We start from the raw sequence: 21,889 nt of genomic DNA on the forward strand, positions 1-21,889 counted from the left end.
ACCTTCAACTCCTTGAGCTCAGCGGGTGCCATACGATAAGGAGTTTTAGAGATGGGAGTGGTTCCGGGTACTAAATCAACCTTAAATTCAATCTCCCTTTCGGGTGGCAAAGACTCCAATTCTTCCGGAAATACGTCCGGGTATTTACTGATTACTGGCATGTCTTCTAACTTAGTCTTTTCTCCCGGAGTGTTAATTAGAAAAGCTAGGTAACCACGAGCCCCACGACTAAGCAACTTCCTAGCCCTTATACCCGAAATAAGTGCAGAAGAGGCTATCATACCCCTCACATCATGCTTTAGAGTTGCCTCCCCTGGTATACAAAATTCGACCACTTTCATCTTACAATCTACTCGAGCATGATAGTGAGCTAGCCAATCCATACCTAGGATAACATCATACCCCTTAATGGCTAGACTAATGAGGTCCACTACCAATTTCCGTTCGCCAATCCAAATATCACAACTCCTATACACCTCATTCGCAAGCAAAGTTTGATTACCTGTAGGTGTTCTTACCTCTAAGTCATAAGGTAACCTTTCAACTTTCGAGTCAATTCCAAGCATAAATGCAGGATTAACAAAAGAGTGAGTAGCACCGGGGTCTATTAAAATTCTAGCTAACCGGTGAAAAACAGGGATTGTACCTTCTACCACCTTGGTTGGTTCAAGCACAGTTGTTTGATCTAGCGAGTACACTCTGGCCGGTACCCTCGACCTAGCCCCTCCAGCAGTAGTCGGCTTTGGGTTTGACCTGGCAGTCGACTGAGTGTCACTGATTAGCGGACAGTTGACCATCTGATGATCCGCACTTCCGCACCTCAAGCACTTCCGAGCCTTTCTCCAGCACTCGTCTTCAGTGTGGTTCAATTTTCCACAATACCCACATGTCACTCGGGGAGTGGAGGTTTGACCTCCCTGAGTAAAACCTCTACCTTGACCTCTACCGCCCTGGCCTCCCCTCTGGGCATTCCCTCTCGGAGCACTGCCCCTAAACGTGTTCGAAAATCGTCCACTTCCAGCTCCACGACTGGATTTAGCGGGTGGCATGCTCCGCTCGCCTCGTACCGACCCTTGGGCTCCACTAGGTGCCCCTTTCCGCTTAGCGTGGAAATTCCTTACTTGCGTCCTAGCAGTTTCTATCCTTAAAGCCTTCTCCAGAACCTCCGTGAAAGTATTGATTTGGACCGCTGCTAAGGCTTCTTGCAATTCCACATTTAACCCTTGTATAAACCTTCGTACTTTCCTGGGTTCCGTAGCAATCAATTCGGGAGCGAATTTAGACAATTTGGTAAACTGAGTCTCATACTCAGTTACACTCATCAGTCCCTGACGGAGTTTAATGAATTCGTCCTCTCTCTTCTCCTGGACGATGGGTGGAAGGTATTTTTCGTTGAAGTCCCGTACAAAATTTAGCCAAGTCCAGGCAGTTTCCTCTCTCTCCCACTTGGCCCTCACTACATTCCACCAAGCCCTAGCTGGCCCTTCAAATTGGAATACGGCAAATTGGACTTGTCTCTCCTCAGTGTAGTTTAGGGCAGCAAACATATTTACCATGGCCTCCAGCCATTTCTCAGCTTCATACGGGTCTGGTCCTCCTAAGAATTTGGGTGGAGAGAACTTCTGGAATCTCTCTAAGGCTCTATCTTGGCCCGAATCAGGGTCTCTAGGTTGATTTACAGACCCTTGACCCTGTTGCTCCACCAACCGAGTCAAAATATTAGTCATCTGTTGGATGGCAGTGGCCACCTGATCTCCCCCGGCAGTCTGGGTTCAGGTTGCTGTTCAACCGCTGCCTCCCTCTCCTCTATCGGTTCAGGCACCGGTTCCTGTACTTGCTCACCCTCACGGCCTCGCCTGGAACCGCGTTCTCGATTAGTTTTCTTGGTCCGACTCCTTTTATCCTCCATGTTTGAGAGTCAACCAACTAGAACATATAAACGGGGTAAGGTACGACTCATATATCGCGTTGCAACAATATAACTAGAGGCAAATAAACACGTAAGAAACAAGCACTTTATTTACATATCAAACAAGTCGTATATACAGGCCAACAAGTCACGTAGTCAAAGGCTATAACAGCCAAGGAACATAGAACAAAAGATATTTACATCCACCAGGACACGTCTAAAACAAAAACAAAAGAAGACATGTCGTCCCACTATGTTCCTAACTAGCCCACAAAACCTCCTAAAACCCCGATCCTAACAAGTGGTCTGGCTAGACGCCGACCCAACTGACTCCGAGGACGCGCTCGGCTCCTCCTCCATGTCCTCCTCAGGATCCTCCTCTGGGGCACCGGGAGCGGCAGGAGCTACAGGCGCTTGGCCTTCCTCGGCCAAGTCCTGGATCACGTCCTCAACAAGTGCCTCGCACTCGGTCAGGATGTGGTCAGTCCGGTCTCGTATATGGCCAACTATGTGCATCAAACGTCCAGTCACCGCATGAGCCTGATCACGGTAAGCATCTGACTGCTGCTGCTCTGCCAGAACCGCGGCCTCCAACTCTCGTATCCGAGCTCCCTGATCTCGGAGAGTGGCCTGGAGACGCTCTATCTCCGCAAAGCACCTACGATTGGTGCTACCCAATCGTCTCCGATCGTCATCTATAGCAAGCACTACTCGGTCAGGGTAAGAGTAGGTCTTCCAGCAATCGCAGCGCCGGATCTTGCGCGCTGGGGACCACCGCTGCACTGGCCCGCCGGGAACCTCCTGGTAGGTGATCACGCGACATACAGGGCCCGCTAGATATGGCTCGACCACGAAAGCGTCAGTAGGTGCGTCAGTAGGTGTAACGACCCCATTTTCCCCTAAGGCGAACCAGAGGGGTCAACGGGCCGCCTGCCCAGCTCTCGCTAGGACTCAGTCATTCCCTACAGTTCTCGAATGAATTACAAGATAAAACTCAACTTTTACATCATATTCTCCAAAATTTACATATCACAATCGAAGCGGAAACTAGTTCTAAGCGAAAAATGTAGATTTACATCCGATTCAATTCCAAATATTTATACAAGCCCAAAAGTACATAAATCAAAACCAAAACTAAACTATACAAGATGTACGCCATCCAGTCACACAAAGATCCAAATACAAGGTCTTCCTTTACCTCGATCCCTGTGGGGAGAAGAAGATAATAGGGGGTGAGCTAGAAGCTCAGCGAGTGACCAGTAAAATCAACAGCCAAGTATATTTCACAATAAAGCATTAATATGATGTCATGATGCAGTAATCAAATGTTCATTTATTACTCATGTGAGCCAGTGAAGTTCTTGTACTTAAATATCCAATGCTCGTTTAGATCATGTAACCATGAAACAGAAGTAAGGAGCCATCGTGCTCCAAAGAACGTGTAAACAATAGTGGAGACATTGGTTCTAAGCACAAGACTTTCCAGGAACTCATTGGAGCCAAATTATGTCATGGCACACACTCGAACCCCCAAATGATATGCAATGGAGTAATAAATGCAAGAATTAGTTCAAAAGTAACTTTGGGACAGTCGAGGGATCACTCACACAAAATATAGTGCTTCAAGTATTCACGTTCAACTATACTCCAGGTTTGAAGTCCAGCTCTGCGATGAAAATCCAATTTGAGAACTTGAAACACGAGTAAGATTCGAAACTTAAACGTTCCGTTCATTAAGAATCAACCAATTGAAATTCATTTGAAAGGCATTCGTGAAACACTTGCTCGCTTTTCAAATCATAAGGTTTTGTAGTATAGATACTTGGAAATAACACTTGAGTTGAAAGTACAAGGAAATACAAGTTTACATTGGCCATTATGTCTTTTCCTCAAGGGTACAAGTTCGGCCAAGTCCTAATGTATAACCCTCGATAAACAAAGTAGCAAAGGTGCTTGCTAGTTCAAGTAATAATCACTTAACTTTACACAAGTTACAAGTCTCGTTTCCTAGTCCTCGAGTATAAATTCGGGCAGCATGCCCTTTGTGTTTACCTAATTTTCCAACCTTTTAGGCTTCATTGTTTTTCTCAAACACAACCCAACATCATACATATCAGCAATTTATGTCAAGAGCCGTTCCATAGGCTCACAATATCATAATAACAAGAATCGCATTAAGTACAAGTGCAGAAATTCAATTTAGTTCAAGACAGATTTGACGTACAAATGCGGAAATAACATATCCGAGTCTACGCTTATCGGGTTAAAACGAAACCTACGCCGTTTCGAAGCTAAGACACATAGCTACAACATTCATGAAGGTCACTTAGTCCAGTTCCTAATGTAACTTAGTCAAATTCTCGAATTACTAAACCAGAAACCAATTCACCGGCAGTTTAAACGCATTATGCTGTAACGGACCTAACTCAGTGTACACAAGTCCGAATCAGGTTTTCTTTGAGGCATTTTAAAGATACTTCCGAACACTACAACTTTTATGTTTTGGCCCAGAGCTAAATCAGAATGGATCCTGGTCAAAAATCGTGATAAACTGGACTGAACTGAAGAAACGGACTGCTGGGAAATTCTTAAAACAGTAGGGGTATTTTGGACTTTTCACGTTCTGCGTTGCTCCGATTGAGCTGAAATTTTATAGGCACCTATAAAACAACATTCTATACAACTTTCCTTCTTTGACCAAAGGCCAATTCGGCCTCTAACATATAGGTACAATTTCGGACAGAATGCTTGGGAAATTTTCCAGAAATCTGGAATTTTTAGCTCTAAGTGTAATTTCCTCAAATTTCTGGTTCTAATCACCACTAAACAACCTTATATAACCTTAATTACAACATTCATGCATCATACATCACATTGAACAGAAAATCAGAAATCCTAGTTCATCAAATAAATTGGGGAAAACCTCTAAATCATGCTAATCATCCATAATCTCACCACTATAATCACCTACTAAACTTAATTTAACAAGATTAGATGTAAAACTTGGAGAGATAAACTCTCTTACCTTGAATAAAAGTCACCAAGAGTAGCACAAGCTCTCCCCTTCAAGAATCACACCACCACTCACTAGCTAGTCACTAGAAAGCAAGTTTAATCGGTTTACTTCGCTCGATTCCTCACTTATTTGTTGGATTTGGAGATGAAATGAAAGATTTCCCTTGGAGTTTTTCCTCCTTGATGCTCTCGGCCAGCTCCAGCAGAAATGAGGAAGAATTGGCTAAGTGTTGAGGTTATATGGATGGTAATGGTCTTGGGTAAGAAGCCATGAGGTGGTGACACTTGTCACCACCACCACCCTTTCTTTTTCTCTTTCTTTCTTGCCTTTCTTAGCCACCAATTTTCGGTCAACATGCTGCCAAGAGAGAAGATATTATGTGCAAAAGTCAACAACTTGTTGGGTAAGAAAAATGGTGGTCAAGCGGTGCGTTCAATCGGTAATGCGCGGGACCCGCCGGTTCGCGCCGTTTTTCTTAAAAACTCACGTACTAGGGTTTTTACCTCCCATTCACTAACCTTATATCATTGCTACTACTTACATATTATTTCTCACTTAAAAGTCACTTTTAATCATCAAATTGATCCTCGGCCAGTACCGAAAATTCATCCGGCGGGAAAATCGAAAAACCCTAATTTTGCTCAAAACTTGAAACCAAAGCATAAAACCTTATTTTCTAGGTTTATTTACACTTAGTGTGAAATAATGAGGTAGGGGGCCTTAATAAATAATAATTTTCAAATAAAAGGCATTTTTGAGGAAAAATGTAGGAAATTTGCGGGTCCTCACATCCTCTCCCCCTTAAAAGAATTTCGACCTCGAAATTCATACCTTTTGTCGCGAACAGGTCAGGATACTTTTCTTGCATATCCGTTTCTAGCTCCCAAGTTGCTTCTTCCGCTTCATGATGCTTCCATAGTACCTTTACTAAAGGAATCTGCTTGTTTCTCAAGTCCTTCATCTTCCTATCCAGTATTTGAATAGGTCGTTCTTCATAGGTTAAAGACTCGTCAAGTTCAACATCTTCGGGTGGCAAAATGTGAGTCGGATCCGGATGGTATTTCTTAAGCAAAGAAACGTGGAAAACGTCATGGATCCTAGATAAGCTAGCGGGTAACTCAAGTCGATAAGCCACCTTTCCTATTCGCTGCAGCACCTTGAAAGGTCCTATATATCGTGGTTGCAACTTTTTCCCTTTTCCGGATCTAATCTTTCCCTCCAATGATGTGATCCGAAGAAACACCTTATCTCCTATTTCAAACTCCAAGTCTTTCCTCCTATGATTGGCATAGCTTTTCTGACGATTTTGGGCGGTTTGAAGTCTCTGGCGGATCACTCTCACCTTTTCATAGGCTTCCTCAACCCATGGTATAGTAGCCGGATCTATGACTTTTCTCTCCCCTACTTCATCCCAATGGATTGGAGATCGACATCGTCGTCCGTACAAAACTTCATATGGAGCCATTTGAATAGAGGAATGATAACTATTGTTATACGCGAATTCAACCAAAGTCAAGTATTGGCTCCAACTTCCTTTAAAATCCACAATACAGGCTCTCAGCATATCCTCAAGAGTTTGAATAGTTCTCTCAGATTGTCCATCAGTTTGCGGGTGATACGCTGTGCTATAACTCAGCTTAGTTCCTAGAGCCTCTTGTAATTTCTGCCAGAATCGGGATACAAACCTAGGGTCTCTATCAGATACAATGCTCACTGGTACCCCATGTAGTCTCACTACCTCATCCATATAAAGTTTAGCAAGTTTCTCCAAGGAATATTTCATATTTACTGGCAGAAAATGTGCAGTCTTAGTCAATCGATCCACTATTACCCAAATTGCATCATGCCCCTTTTGTGTTCGTGGCAATCCTGACACAAAATCCATCGTTATGTGCTCCCACTTCCACTCAGGGATCTCTAAAGGCTGTAACAAACCTGACGGCTTTTGATGCTCAGCTTTCACCTGTTGGCACGTAAGACATTTTTGCACAAACTGGGCAATCTCCGCCTTCATTTTCTCCCACCAATACAGATTCCTAAGATCTTGGTACATTTTATTATTCCCTGGGTGCACCGTATACCTAGAGCAATGTGATTCCTCTAAAATCTCCCTTTTCAATTCCTCATCCCTAGGTACCACGACACGATTTCGAAACTTTAAAATTCCATCAGGGTTTAGATTAAAATTAGGTAACTCCCCTTTCTTCTCTCTCTCTACCCACTTCTGCACTATTGGATCTTTCACTTGGCCCTCTTTGATTCGTTCCATCAATGCCGATTTCGCCTCAATATTTCCAAAAACCACCTTTTCCGGTTCCAAACGAAGTTTCCACTCACATACATCTTCCAATAGGCTCCACTCTCTCACTATAGAACTTGCTAGTTGAGCCTTCCGGCTTAAAGCATCTGCTACAACGTTGGCCTTTCCAGGATGGTAGTTAATTGTACAGTCATAGTCCTCCAAGAACTCTACCCACCGACGTTGTCTTAGATTCAACTCCTTCTGGGAAAACAGATACTTAAAACTTTTATGATCCGTAAAAACCTCAAAAGTTACACCATAAAGATAATGTCGCCATTTCTTCAAAGCGAACACTACAGCTGCAAGCTCCAAATCATGGGTCGGGTAATTTTGCTCATGAGTTTTTAACTTTCGGGATGCGTAGGCAATCACATTCCTATTCTGCATCAACACGCACCCTAGCCCTTCTTTCGAAGCATCGGTATAAACCGTATAACTATCACTCCCACTAGGCAAAGCTAAAACTGGAGCCACAGTCAATTGTTTCTTAAGCTCTTGGAAACTACTTTCACACTTAACATCCCAAATATACTTTCCTTGTTTCTTGGTCAGGTTAGTCAAGGGTCCTGCAATCCTCGAGAAATTCTTTATAAATCTGCGGTAGTATCCTGCTAGACCTAGAAAACTTCGCACCTCGGTGGGATTTTCTGGCCGTTTCCATTTAGCCACAGCTTCCACTTTCGCCGGGTCTACAGCAAGGCCATCTTTCGAAATTATATGACCTAAAAACCCCACCTCTTCCAACCAAAATTCACACTTACTGAACTTAGCAAACAGTTGGTGCTCTCTTAGGGTTTGCAATACTATCCGCAAATGTTGTTCATGCTCTTCCCTTGACCTCGAATACACCAAGATATCATCAATGAACACCACTACAAACCTATCCAAGTAAGGTTTGAACACTCGATGCATCATGTCCATGAATGCTGCTGGGGCATTGGTTAAACCAAAAGGCATCACAGCGAACTCAAAATGCCCATATCGAGTGTTAAATGCCGTTTTTGGCACATCCTCCTTTCTAATTCTCAACTGATAGTACCCTTGTCGCAGATCCAACTTGGAAAACACTACAGCCCCTTGTAATTGATCAAATAACTCATCTATGTGGGACAAGGGATATTTATTCTTAATGGTTACTGCATTCAATCCTCGATAGTCAATGCACAACCTTAAACTCCCGTCCTTTTTCTTAACAAATAGAACTGGAGCTCCCCATGGAGACTCGCTCTCATGAATAAACCCTCGTTCTAGCAAGTCTTGCAGTTGCACCTTCAACTCCTTGAGCTCAGCGGGTGCCATACGATAAGGAGTTTTAGAGATGGGAGTGGTTCCGGGTACTAAATCAACCTTAAATTCAATCTCCCTTTCGGGTGGCAAAGACTCCAATTCTTCCGGAAATACGTCCGGGTATTTACTGATTACTGGCATGTCTTCTAACTTAGTCTTTTCTCCCGGAGTGTTAATTAGAAAAGCTAGGTAACCACGAGCCCCACGACTAAGCAACTTCCTAGCCCTTATACCCGAAATAAGTGCAGAAGAGGCTATCATACCCCTCACATCATGCTTTAGAGTTGCCTCCCCTGGTATACAAAATTCGACCACTTTCATCTTACAATCTACTCGAGCATGATAGTGAGCTAGCCAATCCATACCTAGGATAACATCATACCCCTTAATGGCTAGACTAATGAGGTCCACTACCAATTTCCGTTCGCCAATCCAAATATCACAACTCCTATACACCTCATTCGCAAGCAAAGTTTGATTACCTGTAGGTGTTCTTACCTCTAAGTCATAAGGTAACCTTTCAACTTTCGAGTCAATTCCAAGCATAAATGCAGGATTAACAAAAGAGTGAGTAGCACCGGGGTCTATTAAAATTCTAGCTAACCGGTGAAAAACAGGGATTGTACCTTCTACCACCTTGGTTGGTTCAAGCACAGTTGTTTGATCTAGCGAGTACACTCTGGCCGGTACCCTCGACCTAGCCCCTCCAGCAGTAGTCGGCTTTGGGTTTGACCTGGCAGTCGACTGAGTGTCACTGATTAGCGGACAGTTGACCATCTGATGATCCGCACTTCCGCACCTCAAGCACTTCCGAGCCTTTCTCCAGCACTCGTCTTCAGTGTGGTTCAATTTTCCACAATACCCACATGTCACTCGGGGAGTGGAGGTTTGACCTCCCTGAGTAAAACCTCTACCTTGACCTCTACCGCCCTGGCCTCCCCTCTGGGCATTCCCTCTCGGAGCACTGCCCCTAAACGTGTTCGAAAATCGTCCACTTCCAGCTCCACGACTGGATTTAGCGGGTGGCATGCTCCGCTCGCCTCGTACCGACCCTTGGGCTCCACTAGGTGCCCCTTTCCGCTTAGCGTGGAAATTCCTTACTTGCGTCCTAGCAGTTTCTATCCTTAAAGCCTTCTCCAGAACCTCCGTGAAAGTATTGATTTGGACCGCTGCTAAGGCTTCTTGCAATTCCACATTTAACCCTTGTATAAACCTTCGTACTTTCCTGGGTTCCGTAGCAATCAATTCGGGAGCGAATTTAGACAATTTGGTAAACTGAGTCTCATACTCAGTTACACTCATCAGTCCCTGACGGAGTTTAATGAATTCGTCCTCTCTCTTCTCCTGGACGATGGGTGGAAGGTATTTTTCGTTGAAGTCCCGTACAAAATTTAGCCAAGTCCAGGCAGTTTCCTCTCTCTCCCACTTGGCCCTCACTACATTCCACCAAGCCCTAGCTGGCCCTTCAAATTGGAATACGGCAAATTGGACTTGTCTCTCCTCAGTGTAGTTTAGGGCAGCAAACATATTTACCATGGCCTCCAGCCATTTCTCAGCTTCATACGGGTCTGGTCCTCCTAAGAATTTGGGTGGAGAGAACTTCTGGAATCTCTCTAAGGCTCTATCTTGGCCCGAATCAGGGTCTCTAGGTTGATTTACAGACCCTTGACCCTGTTGCTCCACCAACCGAGTCAAAATATTAGTCATCTGTTGGATGGCAGTGGCCACCTGATCTCCCCCGGCAGTCTGGGTTCAGGTTGCTGTTCAACCGCTGCCTCCCTCTCCTCTATCGGTTCAGGCACCGGTTCCTGTACTTGCTCACCCTCACGGCCTCGCCTGGAACCGCGTTCTCGATTAGTTTTCTTGGTCCGACTCCTTTTATCCTCCATGTTTGAGAGTCAACCAACTAGAACATATAAACGGGGTAAGGTACGACTCATATATCGCGTTGCAACAATATAACTAGAGGCAAATAAACACGTAAGAAACAAGCACTTTATTTACATATCAAACAAGTCGTATATACAGGCCAACAAGTCACGTAGTCAAAGGCTATAACAGCCAAGGAACATAGAACAAAAGATATTTACATCCACCAGGACACGTCTAAAACAAAAACAAAAGAAGACATGTCGTCCCACTATGTTCCTAACTAGCCCACAAAACCTCCTAAAACCCCGATCCTAACAAGTGGTCTGGCTAGACGCCGACCCAACTGACTCCGAGGACGCGCTCGGCTCCTCCTCCATGTCCTCCTCAGGATCCTCCTCTGGGGCACCGGGAGCGGCAGGAGCTACAGGCGCTTGGCCTTCCTCGGCCAAGTCCTGGATCACGTCCTCAACAAGTGCCTCGCACTCGGTCAGGATGTGGTCAGTCCGGTCTCGTATATGGCCAACTATGTGCATCAAACGTCCAGTCACCGCATGAGCCTGATCACGGTAAGCATCTGACTGCTGCTGCTCTGCCAGAACCGCGGCCTCCAACTCTCGTATCCGAGCTCCCTGATCTCGGAGAGTGGCCTGGAGACGCTCTATCTCCGCAAAGCACCTACGATTGGTGCTACCCAATCGTCTCCGATCGTCATCTATAGCAAGCACTACTCGGTCAGGGTAAGAGTAGGTCTTCCAGCAATCGCAGCGCCGGATCTTGCGCGCTGGGGACCACCGCTGCACTGGCCCGCCGGGAACCTCCTGGTAGGTGATCACGCGACATACAGGGCCCGCTAGATATGGCTCGACCACGAAAGCGTCAGTAGGTGCGTCAGTAGGTGTAACGACCCCATTTTCCCCTAAGGCGAACCAGAGGGGTCAACGGGCCGCCTGCCCAGCTCTCGCTAGGACTCAGTCATTCCCTACAGTTCTCGAATGAATTACAAGATAAAACTCAACTTTTACATCATATTCTCCAAAATTTACATATCACAATCGAAGCGGAAACTAGTTCTAAGCGAAAAATGTAGATTTACATCCGATTCAATTCCAAATATTTATACAAGCCCAAAAGTACATAAATCAAAACCAAAACTAAACTATACAAGATGTACGCCATCCAGTCACACAAAGATCCAAATACAAGGTCTTCCTTTACCTCGATCCCTGTGGGGAGAAGAAGATAATAGGGGGTGAGCTAGAAGCTCAGCGAGTGACCAGTAAAATCAACAGCCAAGTATATTTCACAATAAAGCATTAATATGATGTCATGATGCAGTAATCAAATGTTCATTTATTACTCATGTGAGCCAGTGAAGTTCTTGTACTTAAATATCCAATGCTCGTTTAGATCATGTAACCATGAAACAGAAGTAAGGAGCCATCGTGCTCCAAAGAACGTGTAAACAATAGTGGAGACATTGGTTCTAAGCACAAGACTTTCCAGGAACTCATTGGAGCCAAATTATGTCATGGCACACACTCGAACCCCCAAATGATATGCAATGGAGTAATAAATGCAAGAATTAGTTCAAAAGTAACTTTGGGACAGTCGAGGGATCACTCACACAAAATATAGTGCTTCAAGTATTCACGTTCAACTATACTCCAGGTTTGAAGTCCAGCTCTGCGATGAAAATCCAATTTGAGAACTTGAAACACGAGTAAGATTCGAAACTTAAACGTTCCGTTCATTAAGAATCAACCAATTGAAATTCATTTGAAAGGCATTCGTGAAACACTTGCTCGCTTTTCAAATCATAAGGTTTTGTAGTATAGATACTTGGAAATAACACTTGAGTTGAAAGTACAAGGAAATACAAGTTTACATTGGCCATTATGTCTTTTCCTCAAGGGTACAAGTTCGGCCAAGTCCTAATGTATAACCCTCGATAAACAAAGTAGCAAAGGTGCTTGCTAGTTCAAGTAATAATCACTTAACTTTACACAAGTTACAAGTCTCGTTTCCTAGTCCTCGAGTATAAATTCGGGCAGCATGCCCTTTGTGTTTACCTAATTTTCCAACCTTTTAGGCTTCATTGTTTTTCTCAAACACAACCCAACATCATACATATCAGCAATTTATGTCAAGAGCCGTTCCATAGGCTCACAATATCATAATAACAAGAATCGCATTAAGTACAAGTGCAGAAATTCAATTTAGTTCAAGACAGATTTGACGTACAAATGCGGAAATAACATATCCGAGTCTACGCTTATCGGGTTAAAACGAAACCTACGCCGTTTCGAAGCTAAGACACATAGCTACAACATTCATGAAGGTCACTTAGTCCAGTTCCTAATGTAACTTAGTCAAATTCTCGAATTACTAAACCAGAAACCAATTCGTCGGCTGTTTAAATGCAGAACACTGTAATGGACATAACTCAGTGTACACAAGTCCGAATCAGGTTTTCTTTGAGGCATTTTAAAGATACTTCAGAACACTACAACTTTTATGTTTTGGCCCAGAGCTAAATCAGAATGGATCCTGGTCAAAAATCGTGATAAACTGGACTGAACTGAAGAAACGGACTGCTGGGAAATTCTTAAAACAGTAGGGGTATTTTGGACTTTTCACGTTCTGCGTTGCTCCGATTGAGCTGAAATTTTATAGGCACCTATAAAACATCATTTCCTACAACTTTCCTTCTTTGACCCAAGGCCAATTCGGCCTCTAACACATAGTTACCAATTCGGACAGAAATGATCAAGAATTTTCCAGAAATCTGGAATTTGTAGTTTCTAGTGAAATTTTCCCTAATTTCTCACTCCAATCACTCCCAAAACACCTTATAAAACCTCAATGGTAACATACAAGTATCACACATCAAGTTGGGCAGAAATTCCACAGCCCTAGTTCATCAATTAAATTGGGGAAAACTTCTACACATGCTAGCATCCATGAATCCACCACCAATCAAGCTACTAAGCTTACTTTAACCATGATTGAAAGAGAAAGTTAGAGAGATATCATCCTCTTACCTTGATTTGAGTTCTCCAAGGGTAGCCCAAGCCTTCTCTTTCCAAAATTTCACCACCAAACACTAGCTAATCACTCAAGAGTAGGTTTAATCGGTTTACTTTGTTTGATTTCGCACTTTGTTGGTGGATTGAAGAAGAAATGGAGAAGAGTTTTGTTTTTCCTCTCTTGTTCTTACTCTCTCTCTCTCTCGGCTCTTAGCAGCAGAAAATGAAGAGAAAATACTAAGTATTGGAGTTAAATGGATGGAGTTTGTCTTGACCACCCTTTCTTTTTCTCTTTCTTTCTTGCCTTTCTTAGCCACCAATTTTCGGTCAACATGCTGCCAAGAGAGAAGATATTATGTGCAAAAGTCAACAACTTGTTGGGTAAGAAAAATGGTGGTCAAGCGGTGCGTTCAATCGGTAATGCGCGGGACCCGTCGGTTCGCGCCGTTTTCCTTAAAAACACCCGTACTAGGGTTTTTACTTCCCATTCACTAACTTTATTTCATTTCTCCTAATCACATATTATTTCTCACTTAAAAGTCACTTTTATTCACCAAATTTAATCCTTGCTCCATACCGAAAATTCATCCGGCGAGAAAATCGAGAAAACCTAATTTTGCTCAATTTGAAACCGAAGTGAAAAATCCTATTTTCTAGGTTCATTGGCACTTATTGTGGGGTGATTGAGTAGTATGGCCATTATAAAGTGGTATTTGTCAAAGAAAATGGAATTTTAAGAAAAATATAAGGAATTTGCACGGCTTCTGGCCGAATTTTCCCACAAAACTCTATTCACCAGAAATTTTTCCCTTTTCTTCTGCCGCGGGGCGTCACAAACTCCCCTCCTTAAAAGAATGTCGTCCTCGACATTCCAACTTGTACTAATCAGATTAAAATAGTTCTCGAAAGTCGATCACGTATTAAGAATCATTTCAATCTCGCTTATCATAATCAAATACTAATCAGATCAAGTATCTAAAAGATCAATCACATACTAAGAATCACTCTAATCTCACTTATCGTAATTCATGATCCAGTAAAGCATGGCTTATTAAATAATCACTTATCAAATTCAAGTACTAAATATCACACCGATCCAACTTATCCAATAGTCATGGTCCACTAGGGAGTTAATCAAGTGATTAGATAAAACAGGCAAAAAGCTTGAGGTTGGACGTAAAGTCCCAGATATTCAGAAGAAATGCAGGATATAGCGAAACTTTAGATCAAATATTCATCCTTGGTGGTGCTGGACAACACAACAAGCTAGCACAACGGCTATGCTTCACCAAAGAATTTCAGTTCAGTAAGTTGGCCCTGGCGGTGATGGACAACACAACAAGCTAGCACAACGGCTATGCTTCACCAAAAGCCTCAGTTCAAGTATTTGTCCCTGACGGTGCTGGACAACACAACAAGCTAGCACATCGGCTAAACTTCGCCAGAGAACCTCAGTTCATGTATTCGTCCCTGACGGTGCTGGACAACACAACAAGTTAGCACATCGGCTAAACTTCGCCAGAGAACCTCAGTTCATAATTCCATCTCTGGTGGTGATGGACAACACAACAAGCTAGCACAACGGCTATGGTTCACCAAAAGCCTCAGCTCAAGTATTTGTCCCTGGCGGTGCTGGACAACACAACAAGCTAGCACATCGGCTAAACTTCGCCAGAGAACCTCAGTTCATGTATTCGTCCCTGACGGTGCTGGACAACACAACAAGTTAGCACATCGGCTAAACTTCGCCAGAGAACCTCAGTTCATAATTCCATCTCTGGTGGTGATGGACAACACAACAGGCATGCCTTGCCAGAAGAATGGCGGTGCTGGACAACACAACAGGCAATGCCCCACCAGAGAGGTTCAGTTCAACCGCTACAGAAGAGTAGTAGCCGGTCTACAACCATATGAGTACGAGTAAGTTCACGAGTAGGGTAACAGTAGAGTTCAAACGAATAGGTTCAAAACAGAACGGAATATTTCAGGTTCATGCAGCACGAATAGAAAGAGGTTCAAAAGCAGGGTCAAATGCTTTAGGTTCATGGAGCACCAGTACAATTAAGAACTCACTCGTCCAACTTATGCCCAGCAAATCACATTCTTAAGCAGTCACAAGATTCAAGTTCACATTCCATATATACAGCCAAATTAGGTCCATCAAGGTACGTAAGGCACACTAGCCTAAACAGGTTCAAGTCTCAAGTAAGCTCAGTCTAATCGGTTTCAGGCAGTTCGAGTTCTCTTATCAACCCAGTACAATACTTTCGGGGTTCAAACTTCCTAAGGTTGTAATATTGGCACAGAACCAACCCTAACATATGTTGCGCACAAGAAAATTTCACCAAGTTTCCGACTAGATTAATCCATTATACACTAGTAGATCTGATCTTCGGGTTTATTTTCGATTCATATTCAGTACTAGGGACCTATTAAATTGTATGAATCTGTCCATCAATTTCTCCCATGAATACGGAGTTGGCTAAACCCTCGGTCACAGCCCTTTACTCCTAGCCCTGCTACCATACTTAATAAAAATCTGTAAGTGCAGGAAAAGGATTAACTAAGCATGAAAGAACTTAACACGTATACTAGTTGCAAAAACATTTAAAATCAGGTCATGATTTATTACATATATCAAAAATTATAACCTGAGTTAAAAGTCATAAAATAAGGCCAATATGTCGGAATTTATATATAAACACTTAGGTACCATAAAAGATAAAAGCATAGGTAAGCTAGATACAAAAGTCTCACGATGTGGACCACCCTTCCTAGGTCTTCCACATGGTCCAATTATTGCTCATTTCAATTAGATTACATGCCTTCACGACATTAGATCCAAGAAATCCATAACACAAGCCGAAGTCAAAGGTTATCCATGTCGAAGTTCAAAATGCCATCATCTCCAAGAATAACCAATCTTAGGTTCTATAGTACAGTCGCAAGTTCCAAGTTCAAACCCAAGAAATGAATACACTTGCTAACTAACGTGCCAAATGGAGCCCAAGTCAATTCACACTAACTTCGTACTCTTGAATACAGCCACTCTATATCTCAAAGTTGTCTCAATCCGTACATTTAAAATTGGCTCACTCTTCTTGAAAGTCAAGAATTTTAAAACATAAGATGAGTGTTTAAAGTAATCAAAATCTTATCAAGTTCAGGGTTCACATTAGTAAACATAAGCTTGCCATTCTCTCGAAAACTCAGGATATATATATAATTTTCTTTGTATAAAGCATGGACCAATTCAAGTGTGAGAATATGCCGGTATACAATCAAGGGGAAAACTTAGTTTAGAAATTGTTATCCTGGTATTAACCCACCATATACAAAATTCAACAAGCTCATCAGGTATTCACAACTTTTCAAATTTGAACTTCAAGTAAAACCCACATTTTTACTAAAATCGGCAAATTACACATACTTAAAGCATATATATCTTATTTCCAATCATTGCATACAAATAAAACTAGTACATCCTTGCTTTTCTTCAAAATCCCAAAACAAAATTTCTTTAGAAAGTAGGGGCGAAAATGCATTTTATTCCTTTGGTACTTTTGTCTTGGTTCAAAATCATTACTCATAAAATTTGACTATCACATCTCACCTTTTATCCATGGCCATGGCCAGTACTAGGAATCACCTCAATTCCTTCCACACTTACAAACATACTAGAATTCAAATTCGTCCAATCTTTCACTAGTCATCTAATTGCTCAATATTTTTTTTCTACAAGTCCCAAATAAGGAATTCTCAAACAATCAATTTCTTTGTACCACTAGGATACAATAGCTCCTCGTTCACATAATATTCAAATTACTCTCACAGCCAAACATCCTAAACTTTAACTCTAGGATACGCTACAGAGATCTGGAACCTAAACTCTGATACCAATTGTAACGACCCCATTTTCCCCTAAGGCGAACCAGAGGGGTCAACGGGCCGCCTGCCCAGCTCTCGCCAGGACTCAGTCATTCCCTACAGTCCTCGAATGAATTACAAGATAAAACTCAACTTTTACATCATATTCTCCAAAATTTACATATCACAATCGAAGCGGAAACTAGTTCTAAGCGAAAAATGTAGATTTACATCCGATTCAATTCCAAATATTTATACAAGCCCAAAAGTACATAAATCAAAACCAAAACTAAACTATACAAGATGTACGCCATCCAGTCACACAAAGATCCAAATACAAGGTCTTCCTTTACCTCGATCCCTGTGGGGAGAAGAAGATAATAGGGGGTGAGCTAGAAGCTCAGCGAGTGACCAGTAAAATCAACAGCCAAGTATATTTCACAATAAAGCATTAATATGATGTCATGATGCAGTAATCAAATGTTCATTTATTGCTCATGTGAGCCAGTGAAGTTCTTGTACTTAAATATCCAATGCTCGTTTAGATCATGTAACCATGAAACAGAAGTAAGGAGCCATCGTGCTCCAAAGAACGTGTAAACAATAGTGGAGACATTGGTTCTAAGCACAAGACTTTCCAGGAACTCATTGGAGCCAAATTATGTCATGGCACACACCCGAACCCCCAAATGATATGCAATGGAGTAATAAATGCAAGAATTAGTTCAAAAGTAACTTTGGGACAGTCGAGGGATCACTCACACAAAATATAGTGCTTCAAGTATTCACGTTCAACTATACTCTAGGTTTGAAGTCCAGCTCTGCGATGAAAATCCAATTTGAGAACTTGAAACACGAGTAAGATTCGAAACTTAAACGTTCCGTTCATTAAGAATCAACCAATTGAAATTCATTTGAAAGGCATTCGTGAAACACTTGCTCGCTTTTCAAATCATAAGGTTTTGTAGTATAGATACTTGGAAATAACACTTGAGTTGAAAGTACAGGGAAATACAAGTTTACATTGGCCATTATGTCTTTTCCTCAAGGGTACAAGTTCGGCCAAGTCCTAATGTATAACCCTCGATAAACAAAGTAGCAAAGGTGCTTGCTAGTTCAAGTAATAATCACTTAACTTTACACAAGTTACAAGTCTCGTTTCCTAGTCCTCGAGTATAAATTCGGGCAGCATGCCCTTTGTGTTTACCTAATTTTCCAGCCTTTTAGGCTTCATTGTTTTTCTCAAACACAACCCAACATCATACATATCAGCAATTTATGTCAAGAGCCGTTCCATAGGCTCACAATATCATAATAACAAGAATCGCATTAAGTACAAGTGCAGAAATTCAATTTAGTTCAAAACAGATTTGACGTACAAATGCGGAAATAACATATCCGAGTCTACGCTTATCGGGTTAAAACGAAACCTACGCTGTTTCGAAGCTAAGACACAGAGCTACAACATTCATGAAGGTCACTTAGTCCAGTTCCTAATGTAACTTAGTCAAATTCTCGAATTACTAAACCAGAAACCAATTCGTCGGCTGTTTAAATGTAGAACACTGTAATGGACATAACTCAGTGTACACAAGTCCGAATCAGGTTTTCTTTGAGGCATTTTAAAGCTACTTCAGAACACTACAACTTTTATGTTTTGGCCCAGAGCTAAATCAGAATGGATCCTGGTCAAAAATCGTGATAAACTGGACTGAACTGAAGAAACGGACTGCTGGGAAATTCTTAAAACAGTAGGGGTATTTTGGACTTTTCACGTTCTGCGTTGCTCCGATTGAGCTGAAATTTTATAGGCACCTATAAAACATCATTTCCTACAACTTTCCTTCTTTGACCCAAGGCCAATTCGGCCTCTAACACATAGTTACCAATTCGGACAGAAATGATCAAGAATTTTCCAGAAATCTGGAATTTGTAGTTTCTAGTGAAATTTTCCCTAATTTCTCACTCCAATCACTCCCAAAACACCTTATAAAACCTCAATGGTAACATACAAGTATCACACATCAAGTTGGGCAGAAATTCCACAGCCCTAGTTCATCAATTAAATTGGGGAAAACTTCTACACATGCTAGCATCCATGAATCCACCACCAATCAAGCTACTAAGCTTACTTTAACCATGATTGAAAGAGAAAGTTAGAGAGATATCATCCTCTTACCTTGATTTGAGTTCTCCAAGGGTAGCCCAAGCCTTCTCTTTCCAAAATTTCACCACCAAACACTAGCTAATCACTCAAGAGTAGGTTTAATCGGTTTACTTTGTTTGATTTCGCACTTTGTTGGTGGATTGAAGAAGAAATGGAGAAGAGTTTTGTTTTTCCTCTCTTGTTCTTACTCTCTCTCTCTCTCGGCTCTTAGCAGCAGAAAATGAAGAGAAAATGCTAAGTATTGGAGTTAAATGGATGGAGTTTTTCTCTTTCTTTCTTTCCTTTCTTAGCCACCAATTTTCGGTCAACATGCTGCCAAGAGAGAAGATATTATGTGCAAAAGTCAACAACTTGTTGGGTAAGAAAAATGGTGGTCAAGCGGTGCGTTCAATCGGTAATGCGCGGGACCCGTCGGTTCGCGCCGTTTTCCTTAAAAACACCTGTACTAGGGTTTTTACTTCCCATTCACTAACTTTATTTCATTTCTCCTAATCACATATTATTTCTCACTTAAAAGTCACTTTTATTCACCAAATTTAATCCTTGCTCCATACCGAAAATTCATCCGGCGAGAAAATCGAGAAAACCTAATTTTGCTCAATTTGAAACCGAAGTGAAAAATCCTATTCTCTAGGTTCATTGGCACTTATTGTGGGGTGATTGAGTAGTATGGCCATTATAAAGTGGTATTTGTCAAAGAAAAGGGAATTTTAAGAAAAATATAAGGAATTTGCACGGCTTCTGGCCGGATTTTCCCACAAAACTCTATTCACCAGAAATTTTTCCCTTTTCTTCTGCCTCGGGGCGTCACAGTAGGCACCTCAAGCACCTCAGTAGGTATCTCGGTCGGTATGTCAGTAGGTGCAGGCTGGGACGGTCCAGCACCCCCAGAAGAGTCAGTGTCTGCCATCACCTAAGTTTGCAAATAACATTGCAAAGGTAAGTACACATCAAGCACAAAACAAGGCTAAGGCTAAACTCGATAATAAAACCCTAGCCTATCAAGTCAAGCACTCAAACTATCCAGATCAATTCAAGCCTAAGCTCTGATACCACCTGTGACGACCCCACCTCTCCCTAAGGCGTACCAAAGGGTTCGGCGGACCGCCTGCCCAGCTCTCGCCAGGACTCATTCACTATCTCAATCGAATCATAAATACACAACCATGCACCATAAATAATATTCACGATTCAGACTTATAATTTACATTGATAGGAATCGAGTTTCAAAGTCTTAATACACTAAACTAGTTCAAATCGTATACAATCCAAGTACAACATGTTTCGTTCGAGGAATAGCGCGAGTACAAGACCAAAAAGTCAAAAGTCAAAACAAACGGCTACACTAGTCTTTTACAAGTCTCTCGCGTCACCCGTACCCCTGTAAGGAAAACAAACTAACGGGGTGAGCCAAAGCTCAGTGAAATTCCCAAATATCAAATTGGTCAGCAACCAAGTTATAGCAAAATAAAAGTGAAATGGCGAGCAAACAAGTCAAATCAAGGAAATAGTACTTCAGCTAGTCAAGTAGTATTAGATGCACATTCACATATAAGGATACGGTATTCATGTTACGGCTCAATTCCAGCTTGGTCAAGTGGTAGTCGACACTCCGTCAACTTTCAAGTAATTCCAAGTCCAAATAAACTCCGCTACACGCCAATTTCCGTCCACCGATCAACCCCCTATTCCGGGCCCGCACGCCATACGAAACATGGGTGGTAATACTGGAGTATACCGTTAGTCGAGGAGATAACACTCCACTCGACATTACAAGTGACCCAGGGTTTGTTATCTAATCGACCAGGCCCTTGCCGGCTCGACTCGATTAACTAGCCACAGGGTTTCTGGAATTCCAGGCAAGATACAATTCAAGTACATGTACAACAAGTCAAGTATGATCAATAGCAAGAACAGGTCATATTAGGGCAAGTGCGATAAAGTACACCCTTGCCCTTTCATTCATTGTCATGTAATCACGCAAGTCAAGTAGGGAGTACACATATCAAGTACAATCGGATATTTGGAAGCACTCACCACAATAGTGCTTCTAGTTTTCGCGTCGAGGTGGTACTCCGGGTTGGGAGTCCAAATCTGCGATAAAACTTTACTTGAGAACTTTGAAATCAACCAAGGTTCGAAACTTAAGCGTTTCGTTCGATAAGAATCAAGAAATTGAAATTCACTTGAGAAGAGTCGTGAAATAGTTGCTCGCTCTTTAAACTGGAAAATTTGATAACATTTTTGCTTGAATATGACTCTTGAGTCAAAAGTGCAAGTAAAACGGTTTCGTAGTGATTCATATCGTTTTCCTAAGGGTACAAGTTTGGCCAAGTCCTAACATATAACCCTCGATAAACAAGTGGCAAAGGTCCTCGATAGTTCAAGTGATAATCACTTAACCTTCACTCAAGTCGCAAAGATAGTTTTCTAGACCTCGAGT

General features: G+C 42.2%; 1 protein-coding gene across 1 annotated transcript; it reads right to left on the reverse strand.

The window, feature by feature from the left end:
• Positions 1-2,203: 2,203 nt before the first annotated feature.
• Positions 2,204-10,403, reverse strand: LOC140010718 (uncharacterized). Its single transcript, XM_072058042.1, has 6 exons — positions 10,243-10,403; positions 8,997-9,739; positions 8,267-8,807; positions 7,989-8,107; positions 7,374-7,691; positions 2,204-2,616 (listed from the first exon to the last, which is right to left on the reverse strand). The coding sequence occupies exons 1-6, from the start codon at positions 10,401-10,403 to the stop codon at positions 2,204-2,206; spliced, it is 2,295 nt and encodes a 764-aa protein (XP_071914143.1).
• Positions 10,404-21,889: the final 11,486 nt, after the last annotated feature.

This window comes from Coffea arabica, chromosome 7c (genome assembly GCF_036785885.1).
Source record: "Coffea arabica cultivar ET-39 chromosome 7c, Coffea Arabica ET-39 HiFi, whole genome shotgun sequence".
NCBI lineage: Eukaryota > Viridiplantae > Streptophyta > Magnoliopsida > Gentianales > Rubiaceae > Coffea > Coffea arabica.